We start from the raw sequence: 24,800 nt of genomic DNA, 5'->3' as shown, positions 1-24,800 counted from the left end.
TGTATGTTTGTTATTTTATACCCCTTTTTCCCTTTACCCCCTCCCCTTCCCCTCCGTCCCTCCCCCCCATTTCAAGGCACTCTCTTCTTGTTCTCTCTATTTATAAATCCATGATGCGCATTTCTGGTAAAGCATGTGTTGACCTCAAAACACTTGAGGAAATGGGTTTGGCTGTACCAAAGATCTGAAGCTGATGTGGCGTGCCTACTGTATCAGAGGTGTTTATCTAAATGCTCCTGATATTTCTATTGAATTATATTTAAGCTGAGTTATACATGAAAGGTGAAGCATTATCTACAGACAGCACTGAAACATCTCCTGCTATCATGGGGTGCTTCAAGCAGGCTTTGAAAGGAGGGGAATGTATCTCCATGATGGACCTGATCAGTTATGTTCTATCAGTTCATCTGCATTTAACAGACATATCTGGAAGGGTAATAACCCAAAATCATTATTGGTGTATATAAACTTAATCCAGCAAGCCAAATACTGCAGGATTTGCTGCGATCAGCATTCCTGAAAAGGTCTGTTTTCCCTTACTGTGCACTGCTGAAACATCAAAGAAGCACTATCTTTTCTGAAAGTGTCACCATAGACTTTCAGTGGGTTATTGGCTATCCTTGTGGGAAAAGGTTACCCAAAATAATAGTAATTATGAATACTTTTGATCTCCCCCCTCTGTAGCATCTACTTTTACAATTATAATTTAAAGTTGTCTGCAAACCAAGAAAATAGTAGGAATGTTTAAGATTTGTGTTCTCATTATCAGATGGGAAAGTTCTTCTGTTTGTAAAGTATCTTCTTCTTTGTTAAAGGTCAAAAAAGTTGGCTGCACTCTCTGAGTCCTTGCAGAAAACCACACTCGCTAAGTCCCACATAGGATTTGAACTAGAAGAGCTAGAAGCAGCAGCAGTGCTGGTACAAGAGGAAGAGAGCATGTTAAAAGCTGCTGGCAGAGTTTCCAGGCAACAGCTGCCTTCCTCTGAGACAAGTGACTCTGAAGAATCAAGCAGTACTTCATCTGAGACAGAAGGCTCTGATTCAGATGAGCCAGAGTCCTCAACCAGTGAAGATGGGGAAATAAATTCTGTACAAGACACGCTTCAAGAAGAGAGGACAGCTCCACTTATTGACTGTAATGGATTAAGGCAGGGCACAAACACTTCGACATTTGAGGTTAGTGATGAAAAATCAAAGGTTTCTTTGCGATCTACAACTCCTCCTGGACAATTGATAGCGGAATTAGAAAAGCAAATGCACACTGCAATTAGACTTTCAGAACAGCCTGAAAGATCGGCTACTCCAGGCTGCATTTTACAGGAGCAAGACGAAAGCCATGTATCTGAACCTGACAGACTTTCAGAAGATACTGATGGGAAGGGAAATTACTTAGAGGTGTCTTCAAAGACAAACCCATTGCTTTTTCTTTGTGGCACAAATGAAGATGAAGACTAAAGGACTGTGTTAGAGCGCAGTGTGACCCACTAGCAATGCAGCTCGTTGCTATAATGAGGTGTTCCCAAGGCAATCTTGAGCTTCAGAAAGAAGCGGATATTTTTCTTCTTTGTTGTGTTGACAGTTCGGAGGGCAAGGCTGCTTTGAAAAGAATTGACATGACTGTATGATAGATACCCTCATAGTTAGATTTTTCAGTCTCACATTTGAGCTCTACATGTGGGAATGTGTAATTTCAGTAAACTTCTAGAAACAGTTTCTGTTCAGCTTATTTGGTAGTAGAATGATGTCCTAATCAAATACAATTTAAATGATTTGTAGCATCATTTTAGTTATCTTTAGCTGTTGGCATTTACTTGAAAAATATCCTCATTATGTTTGTATGAAGTTGTTTATGATATTTTGCTTCATAGCTCTTAAAAAATGGTTATAACTTTAAAAGTCTAAATAGTGTTAAAATATTTTTAAGTGTATATTTTCTAATTTTTGTACAAAATAAAGGAATTTATCAGTATAAGAAGGGTTATAGCTTATATTTCTGCAGTTTTTCAATTATTTCAATAGTTTTGTCATGTGTTTATTCTTTTACGCTGTTTTGTTTTTGAAAGGTTTTCATGTGTGGACTCTACTATTGCTCCTCAAAAACCAGGAATTCTAATTGTTTGTTTCTTTCTGTGTATACTCTTGGTATCACCGCAGTAATGTTAGCCAAAATGGAAGAAACAACATGGTACAGCAATTGAGTATAGGACTGAAAGCATACCAGTGCTGTCTACAGCTAGCTGTGTTACCAGTGTTTCATGTAGCTTTGGCTAACTCATTTTTGTCTTTATAGTGTTAAAATAATCCAGTCAGTCAATATATTTTGTGCTGATTTCTGTTAACTGTAAATAAGTTCTTGAAATCAGGTGGCTGCTGCAAATTCCATGCTGTTACTCAGTCTCTACAAAAGGATTTGGGAGGGAGACAGGATGGGACATAGACCACCAGGTTTGCTTCACCTGCCTGACAGAACAAGAGCCCCTGATTCATGCCTCTGGAGCAGCAAATGTAATTACTTTTCAACCTTTTTGCTATTAAAAAGTGTATAAAAATCCTAAGCTTAAAGACTTATTCTTCACCAATGCTACACCCTGCTGGAAAGCAGCAGGTGCGCTCTGTTCCTGCGCCGGCTCCTGTTCAGTGAGAGCTGCAGCCCTGATCTGCCAATATTTTTTATGTTCTTAAATACCCACTGGTTGCTTAATCAGTCTCTGTGTTCTGTTCCCCAGGGGAGGAACCTTTCCCATCTTGCATGTCAGTGAGCACTTACTCTTCTAAATGGTAGCAATAAAACCTACACTGCAGCTGCAATTATGCAGCATATGCCTGAGAGAGGGGGAGAAATGTGCTTAAGAAAAAGTAACCCTCCTCCCACTGTCCCCAGATTACAGGTGTGAACTCTGAAACTTCCTTCAGGTGAACATGGGATGGAGAAACTATATAGTGTGAGTTAGGGAATACATGTTGTGAAAATTGATAGGTATTTGTAACAGCCCAGCTCTTGAGCACTTTTTATTTCTTCTTTCCTCACTCTCCCATTTTGTGGCAGGCTCTTGAGGAGAGCTCTTTCCAACAGACTTTCTTACTTGCAGGGCCTGGCTGCCTCTTCTGGAGTGAGGACATCTTTAGTTAGTATTTTTGCTATTTGTGTGCCTAGAAGCATGCTTTCTGTATGCCACTCGTGAGCCTTTTCCGTCTGTGTGAATATTGTTTGGGTGTATGTATCTTCAGTGTCCATACAATGTGATGCCACAGTAAATGCACACAGATGAGAACATGCGCACAGATGTTAACTTTGTTGCCACTGATGTCTTCACCTTTGATACCCTGCATAACTGAGCTCTATTTCTGCCTCTGAAAACATCCTGGTGCCTGCTCATTTCCCGCAAATCTGCAGTGTCCTGTCTTTCCTTCTGCTGCTGCCCTGCTCTTCCTCTGCACATCTGCACTTGGGGAAGCGTGCTGTGGGGTGTTGTACTCTCGGGCCCATTCCCATTCCCAGCTTTCTTCTGCTTTTTCTCCAGTGTTGATGTTCAGCGTAGCCTTTTTGCAGAACTCCACGCGCAGTGGTTGTGGAGCTGATAATGAATGTGAACAGTTACACACCAATCAACAGCAATTTTATGTGACTGTTTTAATGGTGGGGTGGGAAGTTCTTCCATACTGGGTGACAAGAATTTCATGTGTGGCTGCGTTATCCTGCACACCCAGAGTGCTCAGATGGGCAGTGTCTGTGTGAAAGAGAAGCTTTGCCTCCCCAAAAAGAGCGCACAGAGACGCTTCCAAAAGGTTACTTCTGTAACCTTGTTTAGGCAAAACCGAGGCTTGCTGAATCCATGAACCACTTGCGGGGGGAAATACCCACCCAAACCCCACCACCCCTGATGCTTCAATCCTTTAAGCTCCTGTGGGTTCTGTAAGAAGTGAGTCAAATTTATGTACAGCAGCTATTTGGATGAATCTATAGGACTTGTTCTTGCGCAGTTTTTCCAGGCTGGAAATTGGTTCATACATGTGGAACTTGTGTCGTCTGTTCTGTTGGTTTTACAGTTCTCTGTTTCTAGTGCCCCTGCCCACCTTATCCACCCAAGCTTATTCGCAGCACAGCCAATGCTTTGTTTTAAGGCATTTATTGCTTGTCATCGTAAATAGTTTGAAGGGAACAGAATTGCAGTGTCTGGACAAAATTCCTACTGAAAATAAATTGGAATGTGCGCTAAGCCTGAGGGGGGAAATGCTGCGGCATTTTGCTGGAGGAGGGGAAAGTGGGTTGTCTGAGGTGGACGGAGTGCTCTGGGGGAGAGATTAGGCAGAGCTGGAAATACAGTTTGTTGAATGTCTTGTTATTAATCAGTTACCTTTATGTTAGAGATTTGGCCTAAATAGAGCATTTTGTCCCAACCTTACATTGTGGCAGTGGTGTGGAGCTCCCCTGAAGCCAGCTAAGGTGGCAGTGGGAAGATGGCTCCAGTTAATGTCCTGGCGCTCTTCTACTGCAGTAGGCTGTCGCTGGGACAGCACCAATCTCCACTCTTACCCAGGCCCTGGTGAAGGTAAGGTCTCTTTCCCAGCCCCACATCCTTGCAGAGATGTTTGTGAGCTGTCCTTACAGAGGGTAAGTAACCCTGGGTGAGTAAATGGCAGCAGCTGGCTTCATGCCCGAGGTTCTGGGGGGTCTGTTCTCCATCCTCTGCTGCCTGGAGTGCTGCTCCTGCCAAGGATGGCAGAGAGGGATCTGCAGGACCTGTTTGTGCTCTCGGCAGCAGCCCTGCTCTCTTGACCTGCCAAAGCGTAACAGAACCCTGGACAAAGGTGATTCTGGTGCCCTCAAACCTTGACTCTGCTGCTTGGCAGATCAGAGGGGAATACATGATGCATGTGCAGAGGGAGGGAGGCCCTTGCATCCAGGAGTTGTCTCAGAAAGAGTGTGGATGCACTTGTGTTTGGGAGTCACTTGTTCATACAGTGCTTTAAGAACTGGAAACAATCAGAAGTAGCTAAACACAACTGTTTGATTGTCTTCTCCTTTTTTCAACAGGGACAGGGTGACCCACAGGATGTTCCACAAAGAAAAAAACAGTGATGAATTGATTAAATATTCCCACAGCCCCCCAGCTTTTCCTAATTCCAAACAGCTTTCTGAAAAGTCTGCAGAGGCTTTGCTCTATATCAAAAGAAGAAAGCATCGATTAGCCTTGATTTACTACAGTAAATGATAAATATGGCAAAGAAATTGATTCACAGCACTGGAGCGAAGGAGCCAGGCAGCCCTCTGCCATCGACACAGCTGAATATTGTCAAAGCCTGAGCCTCCTGTCTCAAGGCTGGAGAAAACAAACAGGGAAGCACATGTCAAACAGATAAATAGCTCTGCTGTTTAGAGCTCTCCTTGGAGGCCATTTGTCTCTGAGATAAGCAAGAATGCACTCCAAAACTGTGAGAAGATAAGCTGGGAGAGCAAAATGAATGTGGAATTGCTGTGGTTGGACTTGGGCTTTTACGTGGAGCAAATCTGGTTTCCACACCCTGGGGGTCTTTGCAGTGAGCAGGGTGCAGCACCCAGGAAATAGCTAATGGGAGCTCCCAGGCTTTTCTTAAAGGCTTTGGCAATGGCTGATATTTACACCTCTATAGCACACAAACAAACGGTATTGGTGTCAGTTGTGTTAGCAAGTCACTAATTTTAAAGTATTTTCTGGGCCTGTCACGGGTCTGTTTCCCTCTTTTTTTAGTGGTAAGTGGGCTGCAGCCTGTGATTATGTGGGCATGATTTTGTGAGGCATGATTTTGCACTGACACAACGAATTTGTAGTATTGTGGTACCCATAAATCAGGGTATTTTATATCCTTAGGTTTTGGAGAGGTGACAGTACCACTTCCACAAACAGTGCAGATGGAGACCTGACTTAGATCATACTTGAAATGCGTTTGGTAATGTTGGTTTGCATTGCATTAAATGTTCTCTCCTATTCAAAAGCCGCAGTACAATTGAGCACAGTTGGCGGCATTTCGAGGATGCTTGAGGACAAGAACAAAAGCTGTGTCCTTTAGGTGAGGACTAAGATGTTGGCAGAGCTCCATGGGGGAGGACAGCTCTGCCCCAACATCTCTGTGGGAGAAGCTTCATTTACTCGGGTAGTGCTGGGTAGTGATTTGCATGGAAAAGGACAGAAGGTTTCAGGTGAGCAAGGTGGTAACCTTACTAACCAGTGACCCCAGGAGCTCAGTGGCTGGTCCTTCTCTCTACTGTTGATGCTCTGAGTGACTTCCAAATCATTTTCCCTGGTTTTACAAAGGTATCGGGCCTAGCTCAGGAAAGTCCAGGCTTTGGAAAAGGAAGACAGAAATACATTGAAAGGGAATCAGCTCAGATCTGGCAATGGAAACTGCTATTGACCTGGGCTGAGCAAATCTACTGTTTGTGATGTATCCTTCAATACCTCTCTGTGTGTCAGTAGCAGAGTGTCTGACTGCAGGCCATCAGTGCTTTGGGAGCTGTGGTTCTCAGCCCCACCAGCTGGAGTCACTGCTCCTCTAAATCCCTGAAAATTAAAGAAACCTGGCCAAAAGCGGATGCCAGAAACCTCTTACAAAATACAACAAAAGCACGTGTGAAGGCTTGGCTCCCTGTCCCACTGTGTATTGATACCTCTGTAAAGCAGACCCCTTAGCCCTCTGCCCAGCGGGGTCTGTGAGGCCTCACGCTACTTGAGCAATGCTTCAGTGGCTGTCTTTTGGATAGACCCTGATGTCTGGCTATCCCCAGGCATAGCCTTGCTTCGAGTCAAGAAATGAGGATAAAACCCACTGTGTGTGTGTGCAAGACTGCTTCTAGCACTGGAAACAGATCCCTGGGGTTTCCTCTTGGCAGGCAGAACACCTTCTTTGAAGAGCCCAGAAATTTAATAGCCTCTCTCATTCTCATCACTGAATTGCTCTCCCTGTGCACAGCCCCACTCTGAGCACAGAACCCCGCTTCTCATGTGCTGAGCTGCTCCCAGTGTACCTCTGTACATCACTCCTGTTGTCGCTTTGCCTGTTCACAGGGCATGTGTCTGCAGCACGCTTGCTCTTTATGTCAGTCTGTTTTACTTCTCACACCTCTATTCTGCCTCTTGGATGTGGTGAGTCTGCACCATCTCCTTTCACGGGGTGGGAGCTGCAGGAGGTGAAGGAGCAGAGGAGAGAAGCTGCTGTGTAGAGAGCACAGGGCCAGCATTGACCTTAAACAAATCTGTGCCTGTGGAGCAACAGGAGGAGGAAGTTCAGCAGCCAGTTTTGTCAGGAGACAGCAGCTGTGTGTGCTCGGCCTCTGCCATGCGAGCTTTGGCTTTCCATGAAGGGCAGGGAGGGATGCTGCATGCAACAAGTGTTTTGCAACCTGCAGTTGCGCTTTTCAGTCTGGAGGCAGCGGTAGGGTGAGTGGCAGTAAACATCGTTCTCTCTAATTATGGACGTGTGAGAGATTTGGGAGTACAACTCATAAATGGTAATGAGACGTTTAAGGCATAAATCAACTGCACATCAAGATGAGAACAAACTCCCCTCAACTGTGCTCTACACAGTCCAGGTAGTGACCTGATTGCAGCACCCTACCTGCGAGGGCTGTGATTACTTCTCATCTTGTGCCCCCAATTTTTGACAACTGTGTAAAAATATCCCATTTCCTGTAGTAAATAAATTGGGATTTGTGTTGTGCCTTGATGTAACTCCTCTAATATGCTGCATTGTCCATTGATTTGCCTAATTATGTGTATTACAACTGCATAAGGCGCTGGGTAGCAGCAGGGGTCCATACTGTGGAGAGGAGGAGGGTGATTGCTCCATCTGTTCCTGCGGGCCGCTGGGAGAAGCGTTGGAGAGTGAAGTGGGAAATGGAGGGGAGGAATTACCATTTAGTGCAGGTGCCTCTGGAAGGGGAATCCCACTGCCAGGTGCTGGCAGGCAGCTCTCCTGAGCTCCTCAAGTGCTTAATTACCCTATAGCGAGACTTCCCATCTCAAATTAGAGCAGGCAATTGCAACTGGAGTCTTGAAACAAAATGGGGAGTGTATCAGTTCTTAATCTATTTCACTACAGAGACCTGCATTTCTCATTCAGCAAGATTCATGCCCCATTCGGCTGGATTTAAAAGCAGTTACCTGGAATTAGGTGATTAATTTAAAGATCTGAATGTAGAAGTGTAAAAGCAGACAAGGTCAAAGCACCTGAGCCTGCAAATCAGGGTTTCAGTGATGATATGCCAAAAAGAAAGGGCAATACTTTGTTCTGTGGGTTTAGGAAGAAGTCGCTCAGGACTGTCAGAGACAGAGCTGGGAGTAACAGGCAGAGCATAAGGACAAGCTGTCAGTGCGACTCAGTGTTTGCTGTCCTGGACAAGCAGCCTCTCCAGCTGCTCCTCCCTTTCCCACCCTGAGGATTGCTGATGGATCAATAGGGTAACGTGTTGCTCACTCCCCTGCTGATTTCTGCTAGGCTGCTAACAGCTGGAAGCAGGTAACTCATCAGATCAGTTTGTTTGTTAGTCCAACTGGAAAATACCCGAGGAATAAAAGATGGCCAGGACATGTTGTGTGCCATTGTAAGGACTGATGCACAGGGGCTGTAACGTCCTGGAAATAATGCATTTGGAAGGCAGGAGACTATCATTAAGTTGAAGTTGTGGTGTGTATCCTTCTGGGTTTTAAATTGCCTTAACAGTTGGAACAGTGCTGCGAGGAGTTACAGTGTGCATCTGTGCAGGTTTGTTTCCATGGGCTGTATCGTAACTTTGCTGTACCTGGCACATTACTCAGGAGCTGCAAATCCTGACATTAATTTAGGAATTCTCTGGAATGATCACATAACTAAGACAGGATTAGAAAGGTGAGAGTTTTGGTCCATCCTTCCAGTTAGTTTCCCACGCTGCTTTATACCTGTCGTGAGTGACTGCTCTGTGCCTGGTCCCTATAGCTGGGACGAAGGAGTGAGCTGAAACTGCCTCTCCCCAAGACCTGATGTAAGTTATAACGCTTTGCTTTCCCTTCTGCAATACCTGTGCCCTGCTCAGGCCTGCAAAGCAACATCTGAGGAACAGCAGAGGCAAAGGCACAGGAGCAGAAACAGCGTGCCTGGAAGGATTGCTGTGGCACCGTGTGGGGAATGACCACGGCTCCATCGGCAGTGACACACCAGGCTGTATCGAAAGTCGGAGTTGTGTGAGGATCATGTAGGAGAGCTATGAAACCGGACCGAGGTGCCTGGCAGTGCTCCGGTCATTCATCCCTGCTCTGAAATATTAGGCAAGGATTTGGCGTGGGGCGCCGGTGGAAAGTTGCCTTTTGTCTTCAGATGTCTGACAGCAGACTTCATTGGCCACGGTAGTGAAAGATATGTACAGCCTCTGAGAGTGAGTGCAACAGTTCTAAACGTTGGGAAGAATCTTTATTCCAAGAAGATACTGATGCTAATGTGATTATGCTCTCAAATCCGCAGGGATTTAAGTTATGAATAATTACAACTATACGTCTTTCCTGAATCTATTCTGTGTTGCAGAAGTAGTAAGCTTGTGCAGCCTTAATCCGTGCTCTTAATGACCCTAATAAAGAGTCCTAAATTGTGCTGTTGTTGTTAACTGCACAGCTGATCGGGTGTCAATGAACGTGTAAGCGCAGGCAGCAAAGGAAGCCTCTGTGTGTGTGTGCGTGTGTGTGCACACATGTGTTAATCAATTTGCTTTCCAAAGCGGCTAAAATCAAGTCAGAGGGGTTCCCCTCCGAGGTGATTTCCCCAGGTGCTGCTCAGTTTGCAGCCTTGGTGCTAACTGCTTCTTACACTAATGGTATCCTCTCACCAGAGAAAGCATCCCTACTTCAGATCTGAAGTGGCTGGCAGAAGCTGTAATTGAGGTGTGAAGTGACTTTCCACACAAGAACCTGCCTTCCAGAGCTGGGCTCCTCTGTCTCGCTGCAGAATGCTATTAGCGGAGGCTCTTTCGCAATTAGCTGTTTATAAATGGTCTTGGGAGCCTATTCCTATTACTGCTATTCTGTTTGGATTGTTAATTCTCTGATATGCACCTTAAATCCCTTAAAATAAAACAAACATGGAAATGTTAGCATGCCAATTGCGGTAATAAATGTAAGAGAACGAAATATTTATAACATAAACTATTTTTGGCCCCAACTTCATCAAAACCAAGCTGCAGTTGTTATTTTTTTAATACCAATAGTTACTAGAACAGGAATTATGAGGCTTAGAAATACAGTTTAAGATCGTTTTTTGCTTAACGAGTCATTAGCTGTATTAATTTAGTATAGATTTATATGGGGAAAAAGATAAACTAAAGAGAATGATGATGTATTAGGGTGGTAGGAGGTAAGAGTCAAATTAATCTGAGGAAGCAGGTGAAGCCCCAGTCCTTTAAGAGAATCAGCTGGATTTTGGCAAGTCATGGGAAGATATTTGCATTATTAATGTGAGACAGACCTTGCTGCACGTGCTTGCGTGCATGGGAATGCAGCAGGCATTGTGCTGGCAGCCCTGAGCTGCGAGTGTGTTGCCTGCTGCTGCTGAGGGATTGACATCCGCTTTCACCAGGGGCCTCTCCCTAACCAGGTCCTGCAAAAAGGCCTGGAGTTGCAGTATCAGGTTTTCCTGGCTGTTATTTTAATAGAGCCCTGAGTTTTAATACAGCCCCGGTATTTCCACTGGATCCAAGCCCAGGTACAAAAGAAGGAAAAAGGGGCTGAGGAGGAGAGGATGCGGGATAGGAGACAGGTAATTTGGGCTCATTACTCTGCTGCCATTCTCTAGAGTGGCCACAGGCACCTGATGGCATCTGCTTCCCTTGAAATGGACATAGCAACACTTCCTTGCTGTGCTGCAGTGCTCCCAGTTATAAGCATGAAAGAGATGAAATCTGTGTTCAGATTCTATTTTTGTCTTAAACTTGTATTTTACTTACTTAAATTACAAGTTAATCAATGATACAACATAACTGAATGCTGTAGTTTAACTGGGCCTGAAAGCTGGAGAAAAACTGACAGCTACAAGCTGTAGCTGTCAAAACCCCACTGTGATACAAATATTGGAAGTATAGATTAGGGAAAGTGGGCTGGATGAATGACAGCGGCAGGGAAAATGTAAGTACCTGTAGGCATTCAACACTGGAAGTGTGGTTTGAGTGCTAAACTGACCATTGCATTACACAAGCAATTACAAGCTGTGTGGTAAGCAGATGTGAACTCCAGGGAGGTTTTAAGCTGGTGTAATGCATGCGTGAGGTCAGGCAGAAGAAGATACACAAAACTCCCCTGGAGAGCACGAGCCACACACGCTGGAGTCCTGGCTGGATTTGGTCCATGAGCATGCTGGTGTGATGGTGTAACTCTGCTATAGTGAGCTGGATGTTGCCTTCTGCCAGCCCGGGCTGCTCGTGCTTGGAGCCATGGGGCTCTGCAAGCAGGCACGGTGTGGGTTTGCAGCCTGGGATGGAGCACGGGGGCTGTGTTTAATCCACCCAGAAGATGCAACGAGAAGGTGTTACAGCACGGTGTCTGTGAGGCTGGTTCTATGTTCAGCCACAGGAAATGCTGCAGTCCCATGGGCTGCACTTGTGTTTTCTATGACCAGCTCTAAGCTAACAGGTCTACCAGGCTTTGATGAGACCTGGCACTGCCATGTCCTGGAGGAGAGCTTCCTGTGAGGACAAGGCCGTCCTTTCAGCTGCAGAGTCCTTTTCCAACTTGGTTGTGGCTGCTGCTGTTTTTTCTCCTGAGCTCAGCCTCGATTCCTTACAGCAACCTGGCATAGCAGATTCAATAGAGCAAGAGGCTGGGAGCTCTGCCAGAGGTGAGACCACAGCTTTCCTGGCCCCTTCCCTCACTGGTAAGTTTGCATCTTGCTTTGCGGAATGTGGACAGGAAAAAATGGACACGTTCTGCTCAGGCTTAAAACTAAGCTGCTGAACTGCAAATTCCATCAGCGCCGGGAGATGCCGAGGTGCCCAGCAGCGGGTGGGGTGGGAAATCCAAACCTGGAGACTTCACAGGCAGCAAGACGCTGGGGGCTGGCGAGCTATGCAAAACAAACTGAAGAGCCCGATGAAAAACTTCTCCAAGCTGCCAGCCTGTATTTTCACTCCACCCTAGTCCAAAAGCAGCCCCTGGCAGTCATTTGTTGGCTGAGATTAGTACGTGGGTGTCTTTAATCTCAAATGCTAAATCAGAGACGCAGTTTCAGTTTGGGCAAACCCGCCCGTGTTCAGTGTTCCCTGCGAGTTCTGATTCTCTTTTTCCGTTACTTTCTCCCTGTTGCTACAACAATTAATTAAGAATGGTTCTGTTGAACCCTGTTGATTCATTTGGCACTTGGAAGCTTAATGAGGTGTAAACCTGCAGGCTGTGGCAGCGATATAGCTGACATGGTAATTTATATCAATTGGCGTGATTAGTCCAGGTCCTCAATCACTGCATTGTTTCTCCATGCAATCTGTCATAGCCCTAACAGGGGGACCTTAATGCTGGATTTCTGTTACATTGGCAGTAATGTTCTCAAGGTGCTGCTAACAAGGAAAATACAACTCATGTGATGCTTTGAGAATAGCAACATACAACTTGCTTCTGTAATAACATGTACTTTTCACTCCAGAGATGACTGAGATCCAGACTCTGGAGCTGCCTGCTGTCTAATTTGTGTTTGCAGTTACAGCAGCTGCAGGTCTGGTGTGCGAATACCTGCTTGAAGGTATAAATTCAGTTGCTGTGGTGTTTTGGGAGGGTTTTCTTTCGAGACATAGAAGCACCTGGCCATAGGTTCTCATTGCTTCAGTCTGTTAGGAGCCTGCTGTGAAAATGACTTTGTGGGTGGCCGTGTTCAGTCTGCCTTGACGATATTATTCATCAGTAACTATTAGTTCTGCAAATTTAGTCAGGGACGTTGGAGCCACCCTAGAGGAGTTCTCTCTTCTATCAACCACCCATAGCAGAGGGGTCGAGTAGAGCACAACAAGGGCTGTGTGACCTCTCTGCAGCTACATGCACTCCAGCTATGTTGTGAGTGATGCCACTGCATTCTATTAACTTCCATGTTCTAAACAAATGCAACTATTTAGAGTTCTGGAAATGACTTGTTGGTGATGAGGTATGACAAGAAATAGGAGGAAAAGCTCCCTTTTGGCAGCGTAGGCTCAGCAAAGCCAACAATGAAAGCATCAATCAATAGCTATATCTCTGCTCTTCAAAACCAGTTGGTTTGCGGGGTAAGCATTCAGATGGGAGGTGCAGTTATGCAGGCTCGGGTTTGAAAGCATATTGCCTGTTGCTGTATCACCTCCAGGTATCCCTGTACACGTGCCTTGTTTCTGCCCTTTGCTGTGTGAGGAGGGCACTTTGTGGGCCACCGGTGAGCTCGTTGCCACATCTTGGCTTGGGGAAAGGGCTGGGACAATAGTGAAGACCACAGTGAGAGCTGTTGCTGGAGACAAGTGTCAGAGCACAGCGGGACATGCGAGGAGTTACTGTGCAGCAGTGGCACAAGGGCTTAGCAGAGGGCAGTAAAGCAGCCCTGGCAATGAGGGGGTGGTTTAAATCAGCCTGATTGAGTTTGTGCAGTTTGTATGGAGATGGAGCTACTTTTGTTTAATCTGAATAATGAAAACTATCAAACCACCCCCGCCCTCAAACCAGAGACAGGAGAAATTGAGCTACACCAATATAAACCCAACTTAGTGCTCCTCTGAAGTGGGTCTCTAATCAGGTTAAAGGGATGCATGAATAAACCCAAAGAGCAGTACAATTAAGGTAAAGACCTTTTTAATGTTTGCAGAACCAGCAGGAAAACTGTTGGTCCTTATGGAAAAGAAAATCTGTCATAAATTCTGCATCTTCAATGTTAATGATTTTAAACTAAGCAATGAGGCAAGGGCTGATCAATTCCTGTAGCAGGATTCTTCTGTACCACTGCAGTTGTGTAAAGTAATTTTAATGCCCTTTCTAATTTCAGTGCAAAGAGTCCTTAGAGTAAATGAGTGTTTGACCTGTAATCACTGAGAGTGGTATTCACTTTGGGGCCTATGTGTAGAGAAATATAATTTATTTTAATGATATTTCAACTAATGAGCTTGGCTAATAGATAATTCTGAAGCCCTTTATAGGGGTTCAGTCATGGGACAACATGCCACTGGGCACAAATGCTCGTTTACACTGCAAAATGTCAGAGAATGGCCCATTTATTAGTAAAGTGCATTTTGTTTGATTTTTAAGAATATATTTCCATAAATTACTGGCCCAAGAAATGAAATAAATCAGCAGCTATTCAATGGGATCTTAAATGTTAATTGAGAGTCACAGGAGTGACTGGAGCCAAAGGAGAGAAGGGCATGGTTGAGGTGAGCTGTGGGGAAGGCTCTGATGGGTGTTTGCTCAGGGGCTTGTGTCAGCTGCATGGTGTGCTTTACTGGCAGGTCTCCTATGAACACTTTCACCCCAGGTCTGTACCACCTTTTGACGATGGGTACCTTGGCCAGAAACATCCCCATGGCCAGGTTAATGTCCTGCTGCCCTGGGCACTGGCTGCTGAGTGAGTGGGGGTAACCGGCTGTGCTGGGGCTGCTCCTCAAGCCTGAACTGAAAAGTGAGCCCCAGGGGAGGAGGAGGATTGCGAAACTGTCTCAGGACCAGAAAGGTGATGGTCAAATGAGTCACCACGGCTCTTCCCTGGGTACCAAGTGCAGGCATTTGAATTACATCTGTGTAAGGCTGAGGTGTCTTCCCTACAGACCTGGCTGAATCTTGTGCCTCATCGTTGTTCCTTCTTGCATTCTTATTTTGCTCAATGCTGGCTAACCAAGGCTGCCCTTCGAGGGAAGATGGTTCCTACCACCAGAACATCTGTGGCCAGCTTGAGCTGGTCGCATTTTCAGCATCCCCGGAACTTTCCAGGACTGGGGAGAGAAAACCGTACCTGTTAAGTCATCGGATCAGAGAAAATGGGAAGGGAACAGACCTTTCAAGGTCCATTTTCCAGCCCTCAGGCAGGTTGATCTGTGTCAAAATCATTCCCAGCAGCTGTTTATTTAGCCCACCCTTCAGCTCTGCCAGCGCTGGAGGTCTCACAATGTCTCCCTGCCAGCACCATGGCAGTTTCAGTTACAGCCTGTGGCATGGATATTGTACAAGCGCTTCATAACAAGGATGGTGGGTTTCTCTTCCTCTTGTTATCAAGCAGCAGTGTTGTGAAGCTCCTTTATGCCACAGAATAGTGGAAGCAGAGGGAGGGGGCAAGGACAGCAATTAAATAAGTGCGAGCCTTGTCTGTGGGCAAGCCCTGGGGCTGCTCAGTGCTGGAGCAGATCTGAACCCGCCCCATCTCCTTTTGTCTTCCTTCTGTCCTGTGAAATGGTTTGGGTTTGTGCCCTCCATCCTCCTCCCAGGTCTGGGTCCGGGCAGGGAGCGAACGGCACCAGGCAGGCTGCTCTGCAGGTAGAGCTGTGTCACCTCCAAATGCCAGCAGCCCGGGTCTGCGCTGAGCAGCTGAAAGATTATAGTGATCAATTTGGTGAGAAGGGAGATTTTTCTCCATCTGTCCACCCTCAAGGCTCTATTTCCTCATAAACCATTCCCCGAGACATCAAGGAAATTGGAGCTGTTCAGAAATGGAAAAGATAGTTAACCCAAAATGAATGAATATCTGACACGCTGGCTGGCTCTCCTGAAACAGAAGGGAAGCAGCCAGCTGAACCAATGGCTTTCCTGCAGCATGCTGATTTTTCAGAACAGGAAAGTGCCTTTGTAGCTGTTGTTTTCACCCAGCATCACTCATCCCTGAGCTCAGTGAAGTGCATTGCAAACTCTCCTCCCCCACTGCTCAAAGGTGCCTCTTCCCCAAACCATGCAAGATGGGGGCTGAGATCCAGCCCCCAAAACTGAGGTGCTGTTGTATGCCCTGGCTGTGTTGTTAGTGCTCATTAGGAAAGCCTGGGGCTAAGGGACTGGTCCTGGCTGGCCTCGATGGCTGCCATTTCCTCATTTGGAACATGGGCTCCCAGGCCCCCAGGCTTTCTGTTCATTTAGTAATCTAATGTGTAATGTGTTTTGATTCTCCTTTTTAAAGGAATAGCAAAACATGAAGAGGAGAAGACATTTTAAAGGGTATGTGTTTGTGAAGCTTTCATGTCCTGTAATCCTCTTGGATTCATTAACGTTCGGTGCAAGTTGCTTGAAACAGGAAGGTCACCTCTGGGGAGCTGCTGCAGGTTTCCAGGTGGGACCTCGGAATACAGAAGGGCCGCTGCCTCTCTTTCCCTCTTGGATCTGGATGAATGGGAGAGATGTAATTCTGTGTCCTTATCCTAGTGTGCCCCTCTCCCTGCGCTGGTTCTTGCATGGAATTTAACTATCTCTTCCTCCTCCATCATGTTTTTTTCCTCACTGCAAGCATGGAGAACACTTCTTACAACCACACACAGGCTTCTTGCCAGCTGAATACACACCTCTGATATGCTCATGCATTTGCAGACTTTTCTTAGTGCATGTTCTCTCAAATAGTTTTCAAGCCACCTGCCAGGGATTTTCTTTTCCTTTTCCATCACATGCTTGAACTGCTCAGGACCACTGCGTGCACATCTAACGAGCTGCAGTTACAGGAGAGGGCCTGACGCAGAAGTGCTATAATCCCATTCTGTGGCACTGCCTGCAGAGCAGCTTCTCTGCATGTGCAAAGACCTGCGGAAGCTGCAGTTTCTCCTGCAGGAGATGCCCAGCCAGCTGGTGTCTCTCCTCCTTGCTTGCTGATGGCTTCTGTAATGCACAAAATCGCAGCGTTAACACGGCAAAATTGCATGTCCTTAACTTCTGCTTTGTTCTGTAAGGTGCTGTGTGTGACCTGGTTTAGCAGCTCTTAATTCTGTGCTTCTTACTGTTCTCAAGGGGTTCATTTGTTCTTTCATGGGTATATGAGTAGGTCAGAACATGTGTGTCACTGCATCTCTGACCAGGGTACCAGTACGTGCAGGGGGCAGTGGGGTGGGATGCTAAAGAGTGTTGAATGGGAAACCCAAGACTGGGCAAGACTATCCTCATGAGCCAGTGCAGGATAATGTGGCTGTTCCCCAGACAGGCCAAACAAAGGTGTGAGGTGCTGGGTGTGGAAACAACCTGCAAGGATAGTGCTATGGATGGACTAGTGGGTGAGCCTGCTGAAGGGAAAAGCTGAGGGTTTTCTGTTGGTGTGTATAAGGGTGGCTTTCCTGAGGGCTAGACATGGCCAAGGAGCATGAGCTGCAAGATGATGCTGCTCCTTGGAGAAGCTGGGAGCTGCAGGGCAGACCTCAGCCTCCCTCTCTGCCCTGTTCAACCCACGGATGCTCCGCCGCCCTGAGGACATGAAGGCACCACATGGTTTTATTTTTGCCTAGAGCTGTCTGTCTGCCAGGAAAGCTTCTCCCACACATCCTGATCAGAGGCTGTGTGGGCAGCCCCCAGCAGCTGGTGCTGTCTCCCACCAAAGTCCAGTGCCTGTGGTGGGGAGACCAGAGCTGCATACCTAAATAGCTGGGATCCTCACAAGCTGGAGACTGGTGGAAACCGAGGAGGTGAGAATCACTTGTCCTACACAAATACCCCAGGTATGAGCCGTAAGTGATGCTGGAGGGTTACAGAACAAGGGAGAACCTCATGGGAGCTCCTTGCTAGCACCTCAGCCTGTTGATGTGCAGGTCAGGGATCAACAATTCCCACAGCACCATCCTTCTGTTGTCCCCATCTTGCAGCTCCCTCTGGGCTTTCAGATGCTTCTACAATGCAAGTAAGGGTATGGAGCAGCACGCTATTGTAAGCATGAATGCAGGACCAGTCCTTTTCCTACCAGCTGTCAAAAAGTATTATTTAATCTCAAATAGCTCTCTGTAGCTTTTTTTTTGTTTTGTTGTTGCTGTTGTTTCCTCCAGTTTGTTTAAAGAAGGTTGTTGAGTGTGAGAAAGCAGGAAGTGGTGTCAGTAACACAGTGGGCTTTTTCTTTTCACAGGCACCCTTTGAACTCCTTTTACTCTGCCTCCCCTCCAGTTACATTTACACACCCTATAAATAAGCCTCCAGTGCTTTGAAATGCTTTTATTAAAGCTAAAAGAGATTTTTTTTCCCCCAAATCCAGTGTTATTTTCTACATTATCTTTAGACAACCTTCAGAATAATTATTATAAATGGCTTTAGGTTTTAACCCTTTCTACTGTGTTTGCTAAATGAGAAGGAAAGGCATGCATGAAAGTGGCAGAAGCTTGTGCAGGCGATGATGGATGTAATGAGCCCTGAGTCCCCACAGCTGAGGCTGAGCCTGGTGCCTGTGGTCCTACTTGGGGACAACATGAAAGCTCTTATGTGAGTGCTGGATGTCTGGATCCTCCAGTCTCTACACATGATGGGTCCACTGGAAGGCACTGGGAGCAGTACTGGGGTACACCATGAGCAGGCTTCTCCTGAGCCCAGCCTGCTTTGCCCAAGCCTTCAGCAGAAGCAAATATGTCCCGTCTGCACCCAGGGAGGGGACATGTGGCTGATGCCCTCATACCCAGTGCAGTCTGACTTGCTGGGGTGTGTATCTCTGCTGCTTAGTTGCTACTTTAGGCTTTGCCCTAGTAACTCCACTGGCATTCCATGGGCACTCCTGATTCACACTGATGTCAGTCAGAAAATGATTAAGTCTTCCATGCTAATCCTCTGGTGCACGCGGTGCTATGCGGCTTGTTTTCCCCTGCTAGAAGCAGAGCTTGCAATAAGGCTTTGGGACACCTCTGCTCCAGGTCACCTTCCCTCCTATTGCTGTCTGTCCTTTGTGGTATAGCAAATTGATGACAGAACCACCCTTATGGCTTTTATTAGCCAGCATTTCTTTCTTTACCCATTTTTTTTTATATTAGTCATCACTAATACATCACTAAGACACTTCTGTGTCTTACAGAATTGCTTGATACAAGTTTTGCTGTGTCTCCTGGAGTCAAATCCCTGGAAAACCACCCAGTCCCATTAGTGTAGCACTTAATGACAGCAGATGAAGCTTTCTGTAAAGCTAATGAACCATGAGGGAAGACCACTCCTTCCAGCCTTGCAGCCTACAGAAGTATTTGTCTCTGCCTCTTGTTATCTCACTGAGTGATGAAAATCTTGCTCACCATCATCAATCTTCAACTTCCTGCAGTAACAGGTTGATCCCAGTAGGTAAACCCTGCAACTCACCTGGGTGAGGGATGGGGGTCATGGGGGGTCCCTGCTGGGCTTTTTGATCAATGTCCCCTGCAGCCACCCTCCACAGTTTCTGATGGGAGGTGGTGTCACCCTGAGATGAAGTGCATCTGCTCTCATACTGGCACACCAGCTACTCTGCTACAGCATTTAACACACCTGACTTAGTGAAAGATTAAGTTCTGCATTCCTTACCAAGTATCTGAGGATGATGAGGCACTTGTCACCTCCATTGACAAATCTTGTCACCAGGTTTAGCCTGGCCAGGCAGTCACTCACATTTTCTAGAACAAAACAAGTCTTTGACCTGCAGTTTAAACAATAAAATGGAAACAGTGAATTGATTTTGAACCAAAGAAAGGAAACGCATCAGCAAGCAGTTGTGCTGTCTTGTAGGTCATGCCTTTCATGATTTGGCTTCACTGGCAAACGTATATTCTTCTTTGGGGGGGTTTATAAAGATGTAACTAGCTTGTAATAGTTACTTGTTAAATCTCAGCACAAACAAGGGATGTCACATTGCCTGCAAGAGGTGGGATGATGTGCCCAGTTCTTCTGGAAGAAGCTCTGTTACCGGCCATGGATGTAGAGCAGGTTAACTGCCCTGTGCCAGCCTCGAGTCTTTTCACTGAAGACCAAGGAGGTGGCCAGATGCTTGGGAATGATTTAGAGGAGGAAAGAAGTTATCGCTTCTCTCCTGCTCTCTCTAATTGATTGCATGAGCGTTAATAGCCCATAGCAAATAGATGTGCCGCTTAGGGACACGGTTTAGTGGTGGACGTGGCAGCGTTAGGTTTATGACTGGACTCGATGGTCTTAAAGGTCTTTTCCAGCCTGAACGATTCCATGTGAGAGCTCCGCTTAGACCTTTCTCTGCAGGGATTTACTGGAGGGGTTTCCTCTTGAGTCTGTGGATACAGAGTATCCACATTACATAGATGTTATATATGTAACATTCATAATGAAGTTTCTTTGCATTACTTCTAACAAAACCTGTTTTTTTTTCTCAACTGCTTCCTCCCCAGTCTATTAATTTCTGAGTTACCAGTGGCTCTAATTCCTTGGCTGCGACATTTATAATTTTCAATGTTGACTTAAAGTGGGAAAAAGATGAATTTGAAAGCCAGGAGATGGCAAAACCCATTCCATGTTATTTGGAAGTATTTGAGAGCCTTTTTTTCCCTTGTCTTTGTTAATAAATACAGATGTGCAATTATAAAGAGACAGCTCCTTAATGGGTAGTGTGAGTAGAAAGTTACAAAGTCTTTACAATAAATTTAAATAGATTACTGTAATAGTAACGTCATAGTAGTGGCTTAGATGTTCTTTAACTTTAACACGTATTCTTTTGCTATTGATTTCACTGTTTTGAGTTGGATTATTTTGGAAAGGTGAATGAAAACAAACGAAAAAGGCCCTTGGGAAAATAAACCCACTAGTCCTGAAATATTTATAAGCACATTGTTGGTGTTGCTGGGACAGTGTCTTTTGGAGGAGCTGAATGAAGGAGGAATGCTTTTGACCAGTTTGCTGTAAGCCCAGCAGGTCGTTTTCTATTCCATATGTAGCTTTTGCAGGAGAGTGCAAGCGATGAAGGGCATTAGCTAAATAAGAGATGATTTAGTGGTGATGGCACTGTTGGTCTGCGTATCCCACAGCTGCTAAATTTCAATATAAACTCCATAACTCTGGATGCAGAAAGAAGTGAACATGCACAAGAGACTGTTTCTGAATATATTTCTCCCCCCTCTCCCAATAAAAGGCACAAATAATAGCGTATTTTTCAAAGCTCAAAGCACTTTACATTGCAAATAGTTGCATTAAATTTACATTTCATGGGTGAGTGGCTGTAGCTGCTGCTTGCCACATCCTCACTGGTGACACTGCAGCAGTTGTACATGATCTACTGCCCGCTGGACCGTGCGTGCCTGTGCTGTCCAGGATTAGAGGTGGCTGAGGGCAGGGTGCTGTTGAGTGTTGAGTATCTTCCACAACCTTGCCTTCAAAGGCAAAGGCAAAGGAGCAGAAGCACAGCCTTCTGGTGCTGAGAGAAGTGCTTGTGCAGCTGCGCAGTGATTTCTGGGCAAAGCCAAGGGCAAACTGGTACTGTCAGGATGTGATTCCTGTGCCCTCGCGGCAGGGGCAGTGAGACACCTCCTCTTTTTGATGGTAACAGGCAAGCAGAGCGCTTGTGCTCTGCAGCGGAAAGCCTGCAGACGCTGGGTGTCTTCCCTGTAAAGGTCAACAGAGAGGCTGTCCCCATTCTCTGCAGAGGCAATCGATGCAATGCAAATGCTGTGTTGACAGTTACGCCTGCCACGGAAGACTCATTTTCTGCTGCTTCTCATTGGGATGTGCACTATGGCTGCTGTTACCTGATAACCGCTGTGTGCACCCTGCCGTGGGCAACCTTGTCAGTTTGTGTTGGCAGACAACTTCAATGTGCTCTTTGGAGAGCTCACAGGTAGGAGCCATCCTGGCCGTAGGGGTTCCTCAGTTTTCCTACCTGATCAGAAACAGCCACCCTCTCCTCCCTGTCCCTGCAGATGACTGTGGCTGTGCCTGACACCAGTCTGCCTCCCACTGCCATGAGAAAGTGTGGGGATCTTTTTCCTCCTTTCTTTGTTTATCTGCGATAGCCTCAATGACTTTTCTGGTCAGCCACTACTGTGACCTTTCTGTTCAGCACACTGTTTTATTTCTAGTTTGGGACTCAAGGTTTGTTCTTTGTCATTTATCTGTGTTGGCTTTGGCACCTGTTAGCCCAGGGTGTGTGCCCGAGTCACTCCTTACCTGGCAGGGATTGCTCATTAGTTGCTGTGCTGGCAGTTACCACCCTGGCAGCCTTGAGATCCTGCCTGTTGCATGAGGCCAGGCTGAGCCACAGCTGGATTTGCATCCAGGCAAAATTAAAGGTGACCTGAGAAGCAGCGCTGGCATCTGGTCCCATATCCTGAGGGGATAGTGGGGCAGGGGAGCCAGCACAGGGAGCCCCAGTTGGGATGTGTCGGTTCCCCAGCCTGGCCCAGACCTGGGACAAGCATTTATTCCTTGTGGGATTTGCCCTGTTTAGTTTTCTGTCCAGCAGTGTCCACACTCACAGATTAAAACCCGATGTGGGTTTGCAGCCTGTGCTGCAGCCCTGCTCTCATGTGCCTGTTGGGATTTGCTCTTTTACATTTGTTTGAAGGCTTCAGGGAGAGATCTCCTGTTTTATGGCTCCTTGTGTCTGCGCACTGTGCTCTTTCTCCCCATGGTTGGCAATACAGAGGCATTGTGCCACCAAGCCCTGCACTATCCCACCCAGCCACACTGCATTATGGGGCCAGCTCCTGCTCACAGCATCTCAGAATGGTTCCTCTATGGAAAAACCTCGAACAGCTCCTTCATACACTCATTCCATGTATAAAGTATTCAACTGTTGTGTAATTTCCTGGTAAGCCAGCGGGTCCCCTAATAAATGCAGGAGCATTGTGCTGGCTCCCCCCCAGCATCCAGGTGTCCATGGCAAGTTGCCATATACCAGCTCATAAAACACTCTCTTTCCATCTTCTCTTCCCATCTTGCTCCCTCTTTAGGACCCCTGTGGTGGCACAGTCAGGTACAGGGGTCCCAGGAACCCCCCTGACTCTGACTTGTTGCCTTGTGCTCTGCAGGGAGGTGGAGAGGGCTGGAGAGCATCACCCGGCCACCGTGTCCTCACAGCTCTTGTGACAGAACTGGCTTTTCTCCTCTGCATACGAAGCCCTTTCCCCAGGGGTCAGATGGTTTCTGGCATTTGCAGTAAAGCCACGGGAAACATCACCAAATTCCGGGGTTTCTCCTGGTTTTAGCTGTTTCTCACCCTTCCAGGCAGAGGAGAAAATGTGGAAGAGCGATTCATCCCACCCTTGAAAACCAAAACCAAACCCACCAGGGAACCATCTGAGCCTCAGCCAGACAGTTAAACCTCCCCGTGCCCTAAACTAAAGTCATCACTGTGGGGGCCTGACTCAGATACCTTTAGGGTCTGATCCTGGGGGCCTGACAACTCATCCTTTCTTTCTGCTTATTAATTCCCCTCAACCTTCCCCGTGAATCTCCCTTCAGAGGCAATGCCTGGACTGCGATGCTGCCGGGGTGCTGCTGCTGCCCCCAATGTGCTGGCCATCTGATGGAAGGCGCACTGTGTTTGAGCCGGGAGGGAGGTGGGACCAGGATGCAGCTTCAAAGGCTCTGAACCAGTTGCCAAGAAGTTCAAAGTGGCAGATTTGGGTTTTATTTCAAGCCTCATGAATCTTGATACCTATTTGCTGAGCCATCAGGATGTTGTTATGAGGTTAGGAAGGCTTGTTCTCCAGGCCAGGCTGGCTGCTTGGCTTTGAAACAGGTCGTGTTTGCTGCAGACATGCTCTGGCCAGCAAATGCAGGAGCTGATGGCTGGGTGGATGTAACAGTCCCTGTTCCCCCCTGCCACGGCAACCCTGGAAGAGAAGGAAGGAGGGGACCGGATGCCTGTACGTGTGAAGTGAAACCATCTGGTGACGGACAGACAGACAGGCATCCAACACCGGGCTGTGGGAGCCTGGGCAGGCGGTGGGGTGTCTCCAGGGAGGAAGGTGATGAGAGGAGGATGCAGGAGCTGGGGTGTGTGAGAATGTCCTGTATTTCCCAGCCGGGCTGCGCTGTGAGGGGATTGTCTCTTACTCCTGTGGCTGCTGGGACTGGGCACACTGTTCCACATGGGTTTCCTGTGGCAGCTCTGTGCCTGGCATCAGTTACGATCACCCAGTTCTATGCTTTACATTTTTATTTCAAAAGCGCTCTGCATCTTGAAATGAGCATCCATTTGGCTGTGAGCAAAGACTGAGCTACAAAAGCTGTGTGTGGCTGTCCCGTGCTTCAGCTGCATTAAAACAAAGAGCAAAGGCAATTTCCTGCATGCTCCAGGCCCAGTGCAAAACCTGCTGAAGCCAAGTTTTTCTGCTAACTTCATGGACTTTGGACCCTGCCCTTCGGCACACGTGTCTGAGTACCACGGGAAGCGATGAGTGCCCTGTGTGTGAGAGAGGGAACTGGTGGAAAGACCCGTACATTTTCCCATCCCTAGCAGTTTTTTCTGGTACTGGACACTTCATTGCATTAACACGTATTTATTGGGTAGGTCAGATAAAAGCACATGCAAAAGCGTTCTCTCTGTTTCTGAAGGAGAATCGCTCATAGGATCAGTCACAGCATTTGAAAGGTGTGCTGGCCTGAGTGCCCCAGATGCAGCGGTGCTGAGGGTGATTCTGATCTCCCTGGGTAATAAAAAAGCCAAAGGCGCAGCAAGATCATCATGCTCCTTTTGCAGATTGAATGCTCATTGGAAGGATTTAGTTTGCCTGGGAGTTTTGTTACTGAAAATGGGCTCAGCAGGGGGGTGGCACTTTTGAACTTGGCAATTCCTGCACTAAATGCATGAGAAGGTAAAATCTACTGGCAGACCTTCCCAAGAAATGCTCTCAAGCCCTCATCTTTAGCTCATTTCTCATCAGGGAGGAGCTGAAGTGCACATTTCAGTCCTGTCCACCTTCCAGGTGAGCCCCTGCGTATGTGTTCACCACAGAG

General features: G+C 46.8%; 1 protein-coding gene and 1 long non-coding RNA gene across 3 annotated transcripts in view; one reads left to right on the top strand and one right to left on the bottom strand.

Annotated features, from left to right (window-relative positions):
* The window catches only part of SHQ1 (SHQ1, H/ACA ribonucleoprotein assembly factor), a 54,678-nt gene extending 52,316 nt beyond the window's left edge, over nt 1-2,362 (top strand). Inside the window, exon 11 of one of the 2 annotated variants that reach the window (XR_009966949.1) lies at nt 816-955. Coding sequence is in view for 1 of the 2 variants with exons in the window: in XM_062630344.1 (XP_062486328.1) it covers nt 816-1,455 (640 nt within the window). In the remaining variant the exon portion in view is untranslated. Of the gene's footprint in view, nt 1-815 lie in introns of both variants that reach the window. The other variant, XM_062630344.1, reaches the window with a different exon arrangement.
* The window catches only part of LOC134169621 (uncharacterized), a 640,302-nt gene that overhangs the window by 562,567 nt on the left and 52,935 nt on the right, over nt 1-24,800 (bottom strand). The window lies entirely within an intron of this gene.

This window comes from Pezoporus occidentalis, unplaced genomic scaffold (assembly GCF_034315485.1).
Source record: "Pezoporus occidentalis ecotype Australia unplaced genomic scaffold, CSIRO_AGI_Poc_V1 ctg35, whole genome shotgun sequence".
Taxonomy (NCBI): Eukaryota; Metazoa; Chordata; class Aves; order Psittaciformes; family Psittacidae; genus Pezoporus; species Pezoporus occidentalis.
The sequence above is the reverse complement of the archived record's forward strand: the minus strand, read 5'-3'. Positions and strand labels throughout refer to the sequence as shown.